This window comes from Eptatretus burgeri, chromosome 3 (assembly GCF_056783735.1).
Source record: "Eptatretus burgeri isolate ZD-2024b chromosome 3, Ebu_testis_v1, whole genome shotgun sequence".
Taxonomy (NCBI): Eukaryota; Metazoa; Chordata; class Myxini; order Myxiniformes; family Myxinidae; genus Eptatretus; species Eptatretus burgeri.
Genome location: NC_140963.1, coordinates 41,709,058 through 41,721,788, shown reverse-complemented (window position 1 = coordinate 41,721,788; position 12,731 = coordinate 41,709,058). Strand labels below are relative to the sequence as shown.

General features: G+C 42.4%; 1 protein-coding gene across 5 annotated transcripts in view; it reads left to right on the top strand.

Moving 5' to 3' along the window:
* Positions 1-9,603, top strand: part of LOC147029767 (uncharacterized) — a 158,319-nt gene extending 148,716 nt beyond the window's left edge. For 3 of the 5 annotated variants that reach the window (XM_085873095.1, XM_085873094.1, XM_085873093.1), the window contains 6 exons: positions 4,250-4,422; positions 4,714-4,825; positions 5,150-5,248; positions 6,877-7,041; positions 7,595-7,919; positions 8,360-9,603. In XM_085873095.1, the coding sequence (XP_085729221.1) occupies positions 4,250-4,422; positions 4,714-4,825; positions 5,150-5,248; positions 6,877-7,041; positions 7,595-7,919; positions 8,360-8,562 (1,077 nt within the window). In that variant the 3' untranslated portion in view covers positions 8,563-9,603. The remainder of the gene's footprint in view (positions 1-4,249; positions 4,423-4,713; positions 4,826-5,149; positions 5,249-6,876; positions 7,042-7,594; positions 7,920-8,359) is intronic. The other 2 variants (XM_085873096.1, XM_085873097.1) reach the window with 2 other exon arrangements.
* Positions 9,604-12,731: the final 3,128 nt, after the last annotated feature.

Sequence of the window (12,731 nt, the reverse complement as noted above, 5' to 3'; positions counted from 1 at the left end):
AATAAACAGCGATTCATTTTTATGTTGAGTGAAGAGCTTTAGGAGAAGAACTGTGAGACACACCATGCCTCAGGGGATGCTGATCTCCTGATTGTACTGAAGGCTGTGCAGTCTGGTACTGTCACCAACACTGTGTTAGTTGGTGATGACACAGACCTCCTCGTCCTCCGATGCAACCATGCAAGCTTAGAATCCCATGACCTCTTCTTTTGTCCTGAGCCATAGAAGAACACGAAGAAGCTTCGCATCTGGAACATCAAGGCTACAAAGAAAATGATTGGTACAGACATATGCAGGCACATACTGTTTCTACATGCAGTTCTTGGGTGCGACATGACATATCGTCTTCATGGGATTGGAAAGGGAGCTTCCCTCAAAAAGTTCAAAGCAAACAATACATTCCGTGAGCAGGCCAAGGTTTTTGATACATATCCAGCTTCCGTATGTGATGTGGCAGATGCAGGAGAAAAAACATTGGTGATAATCTACAACGGAAAGTCAACTAACACCCTGGACACCCACCGGTATCAGCGGTACTGGGACAAGGTGGCTTGGAGCTCCTCTCACGTGCAACCACAGACGTTACCACCAACATCAGAAGCAGCAAAGTATCACAGCCTGCGCATGTATCTGCAAGTCCAAGAATGGAAAGGATATACAGATGAACTTCTTCTGACAGACTGGGGTTGGCAGAATTGTGACGAGGGTTTTGTGCCACTTCAGACATCAATAGCTCCAGCTCCTGAAAAGATGTTACGTGTCATTAGGTGCAACTGCCAGGCTGAGTGTAGCACCATGAGATGCATATGCAAGAAGCACAACATCGAGTGCACTCCAGCTTGTGGAAACTGCAGGGGCTCTGGCTGCACAAACACTCCATGTGACAATGATGAGGATGATGACGACATTGTCGAGTTCTAACTTTAATACGCTTGATTTTTCTCAACATGTATAGTAAGTTTATAATGGATGTAGTTTCTGAGTTTAATGCGAATTTTCGTTTTCATTTCGAAACCTTCGTCAGGCAGATGTGATTGCCCCGAGTGGAATTGTGATTTTGTCATGTTTCAATGATTTACATAATTATATTGTATTGCCATAGACTTGATTTCATCTTGTGTCTTCAACGTTTCTTATTTGTTTTGGTCCAGGAGCCAAAATCAGCATCAGGTAAATATTTTTGTTTTCGGGACAAAAAATTGACATTTTTGGACAAAAAAGCTATAATTTTTTATTTTACCCTCAATACATTTCACTTTTTAAAATAATTATTCTTGTATATCAATATACTGACCATAACTAGAAACAATTAGAATGCAGAAAAACATATTTACATATTCAAATATCAATCTTTACAATTTTCTCATTTTCCCCGATGCCGGGTGGTGGCCATATTGGATTTCCATGATTTCAGGACTTTCCCCCCAGAGGATCTCTTAGGACTTTTTTCTGTCACTGAGGACATATCCAGGAATCAAAATCCGTCGAGTTTGCTTTTGTTGCAATTTGTGGGAGGTTGACGAAATATTTCTGCTAAAATGCCTGTACTATCTCGTTATCTATCTCTCTAAGGCAAAGTAAATTATTGCAGAGAGTTTTCTGTAAGTCTCACTTGGCTGTGCCAGGGTGGGTTTGAAGGTTGTGGAGTAGCAGCTGAAACCTGAATCCTATCCAGGTTCCTCCTGATGACTCCATATTTGCTCTTTACTTATTCAGGTTCCTTCTTGTAGTCCTGCAGCGTAGTTTGATATTTCAGATCAATTGTTCAAATTTGCATAAAAGCACCGAAATTGGTACACATGTATAATAATGTATTCCGAACAATTCTAGATATGGAGCCACCCAAGATTGTGCCTTGGTCAGCTTCGGCGAAAATTTTTCAAAATGGCCGCCATTCTACTTTCGCGAAATTGGCTATATGCTCTTATTTTCTTATTGTATTGGTGGTAGATATAAGGAAAGTGTAAAATTCAGTAAATTGACCATGAAAAGGTGTATTCAAATATTATGAGCCAGTATTTTCAGTAAAAAAGCCATTATTTGATTTGTAAATTGCTGCTCTCCTGAAACTTTTCACTGAAAAGTAAAATAAAAGTACCCATTATTGCCTGGAGAACAAGAGTCAAATGATATTAATCACATTCAATGGGTTTGGAATCAACAAAAATTGCATTATAGATTACATACTTTACTCTATTTTGAAAAGGGAACTGATAATCATGATAATGACAAACTCAGAAAATGTAGTCAAATTATTGTACACTTCACTTTGAAGCAGCTATGGTTTACTGCCTACTACCATTCTACCAGGACACATGGTACACGCATACATAAGTCGAGTACAATATGAATTTCTGAGCTCAAGTGTACTGGCTCTGGATCAAGAAGTCAACACTTTTGCAAGCAATGCGACTTTGCATTTGCACATTCTAAGCTTGGCCGATATCTCAGTCTGTGTCCACTGCGTGTCTACTGGCATTCTCCTTCACAAGCACACAGTCCAGTGCATTGCAGATTAGCCTTCTTGCATTTGCAGCGGCTTCTACAGCCTTTTTTGCAGCCGCACGACACCAGCTCGAAGCAGCTTTTTGAAGCCTCAGGGAGTGTGGTCCAGAGTGGTTCGTAGGACCCATCCTCTGTTTGCCGCCAGCCCCAGTTTGTTGGTGATGGAAGCACAGGTTGAGGGACCAAGACCTGCCCCCAGACATAGCCACCCTGGAAGACTGATCTCTTCACATGCTGTTCCAAAGCATCGTAGGTAGGTGGGATGCGCTGGACGGAGTTCCTCTTGGCGAAGAGTTTCTTTCTGGCCTCGTTGACATCCGTATATGGACTGGTGCGGTCATAGAGGAGCACCACAAACCTTTCAATGCAGTGCATTGTGTCATCCTGGATGTTGACTGGCGTGGTGGTCAGGGTCACGAGAATCTGTTAGTTCCGGAAACGAGTTCCATGTGGCCCAGGCAGATTTCTTCCCATGCCCCACGAATGCTGATACCATGTCACATCCGGTCATGGCGTGGAAGACAGGGAGGGCACGTGTCGTCTGTGGACTGAGGGAGGCAGCTATTTCATGGGCAGGGTTGTAGCGGTAATTCTTGCCCGTCCCAAAGGCAATCCAGAATTCATTCACGCATGGTAGTGCCTGGGCTACCATCACCGCCAAGACAACGACGTCGGTGTCTACGGTTCGAACTTGAATCCGACGGTGGTCATGTTCTGCAGCATGGGCCACATGTAGCATGATGTGAGTGTCCGCCTCTTCTTGACCGCATGGAGCCAGAGAGCTTTCATCTTCCTGCCTTGGAAGGCAGATGACTGCTTCACCATCAGTGACTACCAGCTCCTTTGAGTGAGTGACTACTTCTGAACCTGTCACTGATGCTGTGTGCAAAAATGGATTTTCCCATAAAAATGACCATTTTCCCCAATACAATGGTTGGAAATATAATAAAGCAACACAATTGACATTTGTATTGTTTTCCTTTGTAAATGCACATCACATGGAGTATTTATCACCTCTGAGAAACCTACAAAGACAATAACAATGACAGATATCCCTTGTTGTTTAAGTAGAATGGCGGCCATTTTGGAAAATGGCCACCAAAGCTGACCAAGGCAAAATCTCGAGTGGCTCCATATCCAGAATTGTTCAGAATAGATTAGTCAACATATGTACCAATTTTGGTGCTTTTATGAAAAGTTGAACAATTGGTTTGCTATGCTGCAGTACTATTGGTCTTCCATTTGATTATGTGAAGGTTTTGTTATTCTGCACAGGATTTGCTCCACAGCATCCTCATTTAATCTGACATCAATTGAATGGGAAGATTATAAATCCATCTTGTTTAATCTTAATGCTTTAGGTTTGACACCAGGCAGGAGATCAGATTGAAATTGCTGTTCGGTGCATTGCCATAAGGGGTAATTACATCATAGAGTACACCTTCATGTAAAAGGGGACACTAACCTTGTCCCTTCTGCATATGGGCATTAGAGATTCAATGGTACCTTTCCCTGGATGAGCACCCTGGCCAAATTCCGATACTTTTGGAATAGGTTGTGCCTTTGTGCCAATGGGTTCCACAGTTTCCTGGTCTACAGATGCTGTACAGTCGATGCTTTGTGATTGAACTTGCCAAATGAGATCAGATTATTTGTTAAGGCTAATACCATAGCAACAACAACAACAACAACAACAGCAACAAAAAATAGTTGACCTCCCAAACTTATCCCTCTCAAACCACAGAACGAAGCTCCTGATCTAGCTCCGAGCACCTGCTGCCCTATATGCCGCCCAAGGCTCGCCACATGTTTGGCATTTGGCTCTTCCCACTTCCTGTCGTTCGATGGACGGATGAACAACTTCTTCAGTGCTTGCTCATACACGCTTGCTGAGGACTGCATGGCTGGGACATTCAGGTCACATGAAAAATAATCAATCACAACACTGAAGGACCCAGCACAACATCAACACCATGCTAGCAAAGCTCATATAAAACATTCTTTTCTGTTTCTTTCATCCTTACCTTGGTGCTTTGTTGCAAAGCTCAGTGATAAATGAGGTTAAAAGTAAAAATTAATTTAATGAACCAACCATGTTATCCAGCTTAGGTCTGCGATGTGGTGTTGAGCCAATGTTCCTTTCTTGGTGTCATAAGTGGGGTCGTAGTATGAGCATTTCACTGCGCATCACATGTGTCTAACCAACAGTGTGCGAGTGAAGATTGGAACTGGACCACATAAGAATGTTGCTGAGACAACTGAGGTGGCACTACGACTGAAGAGCATCGATGTACAACTGCTGAGGAACTGGGTTGTCATGGTAATCATTCCTTCATCGCTCATGTCGCGATGGTGTCATTCGTGCGATAGTTAAACCAATCTTGGAGTCGATTTGAGCATTGCATTGGCAGTGGGTTTTTGGAGTAAGAGACAGGAGGTAAAGGTGGCATGAAAGTAAAGGCCACCGATGGACGTCAGTGTGACATTGAAGTCACGGAGTTTAGTGCAAATTGGTGGAGTTGTTGGTGATGAGGAACATTTTTAAATGGTCGTCAATATTAAGACGGAGTTGAAGTACAATGAGAGGTACCTGGGGGGTAATGCGGAGAAGATCTCATCAATGGTCTCCTTGCTTTGTTTGCAGGTGGATGGGAAGGCGGTAAGTTTACCGTATGTGCACAAATCCATCTCTGTGGAGCAGCAAATGGGTGTTATCCTACTCAACACCCAGCTTGGAATTAAGGTATTAAACAGAGATCTCCACTGCAGGGCGCTACTGTGGACCACTACCCAAAAGGGGGGAAGTTTGTACAATCATCATCCATGCACCTTATTCTATATACAGTATCGGTTCTGTCGAAGCAGTTTATTTGACAGGGGTCTCCAGTGCAACAAAGGATACTCGACTGTGTGTGCAGGAATTTGGAATTTGGCCGGGGTGCCACCATATAGCTTGCCTACTTGGATCTTGAGATCTTGATCCACCAACGAATGAGAGCAGACTGCATGCCCAGATTAACGGCCATCCGAGAGACGGCACACACCATAACGCCTCACCATACCTGCTAAATACAAGAATGGGCATTTATAGCTGGACCAAGATTCAAACCCAGGCCAGGCAGATTTGATGCGAGTGTGTATACCTCCAGGCCATCCTGACAGCCCTGTTTTTACCATGGACACATGAATTTACCAAAGTTTATAACTTGTGTCTTTGACAGTGTTGTGTTTCTGCCTTACAACTTTAATCAGCAAACCCAAAGTTAAATGTTATTGTAAGTCACTGCCAAATGTAGTGGAAAAGGGCAATGACTACGCCATCATCTCGATACTAGTTCATTTTCACTTTCAACCATAAAACTGAATATGGAATAAATTGCCAATTCTGTTTTTCTCTTCATATGATCCATTTTTCTCCGCATGTCCAAAATGTGTCGCCAATGCCATCACCGAGAGTTTACATCACCGGTAAACTGGCGGTCAAAATCAGCCAAACGTTGTTTCTCACTTCTGAGCTGTCTCGCTTGGGTCTGAATACTGGCCCTGCTATTAAAACTGTCATCCTGGTGTTGGCTTAATGGTTAGGGTTGTGGGCTTGGGATCCTAGGATCCTTAGTTCAAATCCCACTCGGCTGTTGAAGTAATACCAGGTGGGGTCGACTCTGCCTGTCATCCTTCTGAGGTCGGCAAAATGAATGCCAGCTTGCTGGTATCCTGTGTCGGAGTGGCGACCTGTCTATAATTGTGCCCAATAGCTAAGGAGACTGATTTGGCAGCACCAACGCTCTGTACAGAGTATGGTCCCAATGGATGGATGGGCGGATGGTGTTTGATAGACCGGGGAATCCATCAATGTGAGTGCCGTCTCCCAGATGGACGTTAAACTGGCGTGCTGACTGCCAGCATTAGGTGGTGGATATTAAAGTTCCCACGGTGTCCTATAATGACTTCCCCTTGACCTAGTAAGCCAAGGGGAAGTCATTGTAACGAGCAGACATGGTGGCATAATAGAGCATCTGCTCTGAGTCTGGGAGATTGGTGGTTTGAAGCTGAGTCATATTGAAGGCTTTAAAATTGAAAGTACTGCTTCCATTCTTGATGCCGAGCAATGAAAAGGGACAGAGCATGGACAAGCAACCATTGCACAGGCTTGATGGGTCGAATGGCCTCCTCCTGTTAAAATTCCTTGGAATTATTGCATTCCTTTCCTGTTGTAATTCTCTGCAGACTCCTATAGTTGGACTTGTTTCCAACTATGGTATATGAGAGTCGTACTCTCATATATCATAGTTCTCACTATACCATTTGTCTGGGAGGGAACTCGTATTTTATCAAGTTACAGCTACAACCTCCTCCTTTGATCTTGTACAGATGCAGTGGAACAGCCGTGGACGCCTGGAGCTCAGCTTACCGAACTTGTACTGGGGACAACTCTGCGGTCTGTGTGGCAATTTTAATGGAAAACCCCACGATGACCAGACTCTTCGCACACTCGAACCCGCACACTCAGATGCCCAATTTGGCACCAGTTGGCAGGTGAGCTTGGAACTTCCGTCCCATTCAACACTTCATTCTCAAGATCCCCATAGCCGGCATTGAACCAAGAATGCTCTGATTAAAATCCTTAATCAAAAAATTACAGCAACGATTTGAGTGTAATTGTCATTGAAATGTCGAGTTTAAAAGGACAGAGTTCCCACAGCTTAAATCTTGTAAACAATTATCTTTCTCAACATTGACTGCCATCTCCTGCCCACTCACTCCTGCCCACTGGTCCTCATTTCAAAAATCATGGTTACATCACAGCTTGCTCATTTGTTAGCTTGCTCTGAAGATTTGCTTGAAAATCCATGACATTTTTTCTCACTTTCATATTCTCGCTTTTACGATGTTGGGTCGACCTTTCGGTGATGTGAAGGTTCATCCTAAATTGGATACAGCACATTTTTTATATCACGAAAAGCATCCCCTTAGGTTGTGGACACGAGACATTATTGCTTGTTGGGATGCAGTTAAAATCCCATTTTATCTTCGTGCCTTTTCACTTGATGTGTTTGTTTTAATTTTTCGTTGCCTTTGACCCCCATAGGTGGATAGCACACCTCATATTCCAAGTCTGACTTGTGTTCCAGCCCATGATTTACAGCCATGTCTTCGAGCGACTTACCGTGTCCGCTCAGAGGCTGCAGCCAGGTGCAGGCTGCTGTACTTACCCCCCTTCTCACGCTGCCATCAATTGGTTCCCCCTGCGCCATTTGTGGCAGCTTGTGAGAGTGAGGTGTGCACATGTGGTGTGGTTATGCGCAGGCAACGTCGTGCTCTGCGTGAGTGCATCTGTGATACTCTGGAGGCCTACATGGCCCGATGTGCAGCGTTAGGTTTGATGGTACATTGGAGGTCTCCGTCCGTTTGTGGTGAGTGCACGGGTGGTGGAACGGTATGTAAGGCGTAACCCAAAGTTTTCATAGGCCTCGTCTCCACGAGCACATTGACATTTTGCCTGCACTGTGTTGGCACGTTCTTCATTCAGCACAATGCACCAGGAGGTCGAGCTCGAACGCATATTCATGGCACCTGCTGCCAGTGCAACACGCTAAAAACTGAACCTGAATGGCATCGAATCAAATGCAGTTCCGTTGCTTCATGATTGGTCACACTTATGCTTATGCGGGTTAATCCATGCGGCAGTTAATACATGGACACCTTTATGATGTCTGCCTTACAGTCATTTATTGGTGGTTTGGACATGGGCCTTTTATGTATGTCAATGCAATGCGTAAGTCCGGTGGAGGCCGATGTGTCGCAACTGATTTGCCGCTGTTCCATCTGGTTTACTTTCATCCCGAATTCACAGAGATCTCTTGTCCGAGCGAGCGAGGTTACAAGTTCAACGAGTGTGCTCCGAGCTGCCCACGGACGTGCTACACCGCACGAGCTCCTCCACCCTGCGCCAAGGCCTGTGTTCCAGGTTGTCATTGTCCACGGGGAACCTTAGAACACAACAACCACTGCATCTCCCCGGAGCTGTGCCCATCCATTGTGCACAACATCATGTGAGGATTCCACGGTACAGATGATTGCTTCGCACCTCGCAGCAATGAACCGGCTTTGACGATTCATGGCCGCTGGACGGTGGCAAGTTTTCAGCGCCATGTTCAAAGCCGTTAATATCTTCTTCGGCCACAGTGAGTTGTCACCTTTTTAGCAATATTTGACAAGTCAAAGTGCAAAACAAACTACTGAACACTTATTTATGTACAGACGACGCTTTGTCTGGGACCTCAAGGCTACACTATCCATCAGATCCCAAGAAGTAGTTTGGAAACATCTATCCATAAAAGATTGTAATTTTTTTGGATTCTGGCAAAGAATCAACATTACATTTTTAATGATTGTTTTCGTTTTGGAATTTATTATTTCTTGCTCGATCACTTCATTATAGGCACATGTCGCCCTCTTAAGGAGAAATATCGCATCTGATTTTAACATGTCACGTATAATCCCAACAGGGTTTCTAAAGGTTGTACCTGTTGGAGGTTATGTCGGTTAACCGGTTCAAAATGAAGTTTTTTTTTTTTGTTGTTTTTTTTTTAAACCTTTTTCATGAGAACCACCTTTTAAGTTCTGGTGTGTTTGTCTACTTTTATAATTCATTTTACAGTATTTGCTTCTTCAGGCCACTTGTATAAATGAAACCACGAAACAGCGCTTTCTTCATATTTGTACACACATGTTTTTTTATGTAGCTAATGAATGCTTCCTTCAGTTCAAAACCTCAAAAATATGTCTTATCCTATTGCTCACTTCGGTATTTTCCTGTTCAGAGAAAGTACGTAGACAGATTTACCTGGACACTTTTCTATCTTATCTGATGACAAATGCGGTGCTCGACGTTTGTTGGCCGCAGGTAAGAGGTGTAGTCATGTGGACGTAAAACTTTTTCATAATTAATTAATTTGTTTGGATGAGACCGTTTATTCCTGATACCTGAAACACCCTGCAACCCATGCCTACAGAAAACAGACTTTTTGGAACGCCGGCCGCATTTTCCATCCAGTGATCGTGTAACTTTGATTAAAATAAAAATCTCCATGGGTACGCGCGACTACATCGATAACTTTGTGTCAACCACTTTGGCGTACCGGAGAAAACGAATAAAAGGTGAAAAAAGTGAGGACCTCAGCCGATGATCCACCACATGGTCAAGGATGATTGTGGACGCTGATTATTAGTCTGATCGGTTCAACTAGAAAGCATCTCAAAATGCAAAGCCCGTCCGCATCCGCTTTGTACTAAAACTTGACGAAGACGACAGTTATTTAAAAAAAATGTCGATTTTACTCATTCGTTCTCTCCATATTCTCATAGTAAAGATTTATTGAAGATTTTATGACAAAAGCTCAATTGGTGAAAATGTTATGGATTGGACAGACACTGAATCTCAATGGTAAATAAATAAACACAGAAGCAATTTTTAAAAACGGTGTGTCTCGTACTTGACGCACTGCTGCCTGGCTAATAAGGGCTATTTTTAGTCACTACAACTTTGACCTTTCACATTTTGACCCAATAGTTATAACCTGGACAGACACACACATACATATATATATATATATATATATATATATATATATATATATATATATATATATATATATATATATATATATATATATATATATACATATACATACACAAGCCGGTAGGCGGCGATGGGTCGCCGAGCATGGAAACTATAAGATATAGAGCAAAATGGATGTCATATAGCGGATAGGGAATCACCTTAAGATTATGCATATCAAATCTCATCCAGTTCCATCTACTGATAACTACTTGGTATCCATTTGAATGAAAAGTACCGGAAATGCGGTTTGAAATCGGAAATCCCCAAAGTTCGAGGGGGTGCTGTGGGTGAACAAAGATCTAAATCGAAAATCCGGCTCGATAGTTTGTGCACAATGTATTCCAGACGATTAGTGTGAATTTTCATGACCATCCGACCATAACCCTAGGAGGAGTAGCATTTGGCACGAAGGCACCTCCAGCTCTCGCATGTTATCGATTTTTTGCACTAATTGACCTTTGACCCCTGACCTAAGCGAAATCAGTCAATATGTCCTGAGGCAAAGTTGTAGTACTCATTGAGTACCATGAACCTGCAAAGTTTCATTCGTATCGATGCACTCACCTGGTCGCTAGGGGGCCTTCAATTTTCGCCAATTTTCGTGCATACCCTAATTGTAGGGGGCGCTGCGGGTAAAGTATTCCATACATCACAAAACACCGGAATATATTTGATAGAGCATCACCTGTAGATCATTCGTGCCAAATTTCATAACCCTACGTGGGATATTGGCTTTCGGAATTGATTTCGCGTGAACGGTACCGATTTCAAAGGTTTTTCGGTTGTTGCTTGGGAACCAAAGCGCCCCTAGCAACCATCACAATTTCCAAAGCACTCGGTCATAAGATGTACCTACCACCCGAGTTTGCTCAAAATCCGCCCACGTTTACTACCAATTATGCTGATGAGAAACGAACAAACATCCAAACAGACAGAATTCCTGACAATAAGGGTCACCTATTTTGGTGACCCAATATATATATATATATATATATATATATATATATATATATATATATATATATATATATATATATATATATATATATATATATATATATATATATGTATATATATATGTATATATGTATATATGTATATATATATATATATATATATATATATATATATATATATATATATATATATATATATATATATATATATATATATATATATATATATATATATATATATATATATATACATATATACATATATATATATATATATACATATATACATATATACATATATACATATATATATACATATATACATATATACATACATACAAAAGCGATTGCAAAACCCCGCCTCCCGCTACGTTAGGGACAGGCTAATAACATTTTGATGGAATGTAGATGTCTAGCAAGCGATCTTCTTCAAGCTCAACTGCTGCCCCAGCAAAACGTTCTCGTCAGGCTATAACGCTGGACGTGAAGATGGGCACAGTAAAGCGTATAGTCCAAGTCGCAGCTGCAGAAGATTGATCATGTCTGAGCTGAATGGTCATTCATGATTGGGCTTTTATTGTTCTGTGGCCCAATGTTGAAAGGTCCCCTCTCCCCAAAATTAATTTCAGAGAGCCAGAGCTTGGTCCCTCCCACCCCCCTCCCTTTCCGTTGATGTGTAGTAGGGGTGGTGGGGGGGGACATCTTGCGGTGCACACGTAAGCCACAGGCCAGCCTTGGCAACGTCATTGATGCTCAGAGCATCTCTGTCTAGTTTGATCCGACTCATGGGACACAGGAGAAGAATCTTACCCAGCCAAGGCTAAAATGATTCAGCCCATTCCCCCAGCTGGATCACACCAGAAAACTTTACCCAAACACGTCTCCTTAATACATGGTTCAGAGTCTTAAGAACTATGCTAATACAAATATGGTGCTAAGGCCTTTAACTACAGACCCTTCTTCCATCCTCCCTCCAGAAAACGCAACATATACATACATACATACAGAAAATCTCTGCTTGCTTGTCTTGTCAGCCAATCACACAATGACCCCTTTACATACAAAGATGATCACTACCTCATCAGAAAGGTCTTTGATTGGGGGCGTGATATGGGTATATTTTGTATTTGAGGGGAGAGGGTGGTGGAAGTTGTGGGTTGAGTGGGAGGACACCATAACTACTTAATCTAGCAAAGAAACAGCAACCTTAGAAAGAGAGGGAAGGGGGAAGGAGAGGGAGAGTGAGAGAGGGAGTAAGTAAAACAGAGTGGACAAGGGAAATAAGGAGGGGAAAGGAGAAAGTAAGAGTAAGAAGGAAGAGGGTGGGGTGAGGAGGGCTGCTAACTTGAAAGGTATATCAGCTAACGATAAAAGTTAAAAGGTTAAATCTCCAGTCCTGCAGTGATAACAACATGAAGATAAAGTTGGCAGATTCTATTTTTACTCAAAGATGCAAGAGGTGCTCAAAACATTGTACAAACTCATGGGTTTTCTCTTGTACCCTTTGCTCATTATACAAACAACGAAATCAGACACAGGTGGAGGCCATTCAGCCCATCATGCCTGTGCGACATCAACACCACACGAATTTATCAACACAAGATCAAAAGAAGAGAATGCAAAATTTATTATTTTTTTTAAAGTGT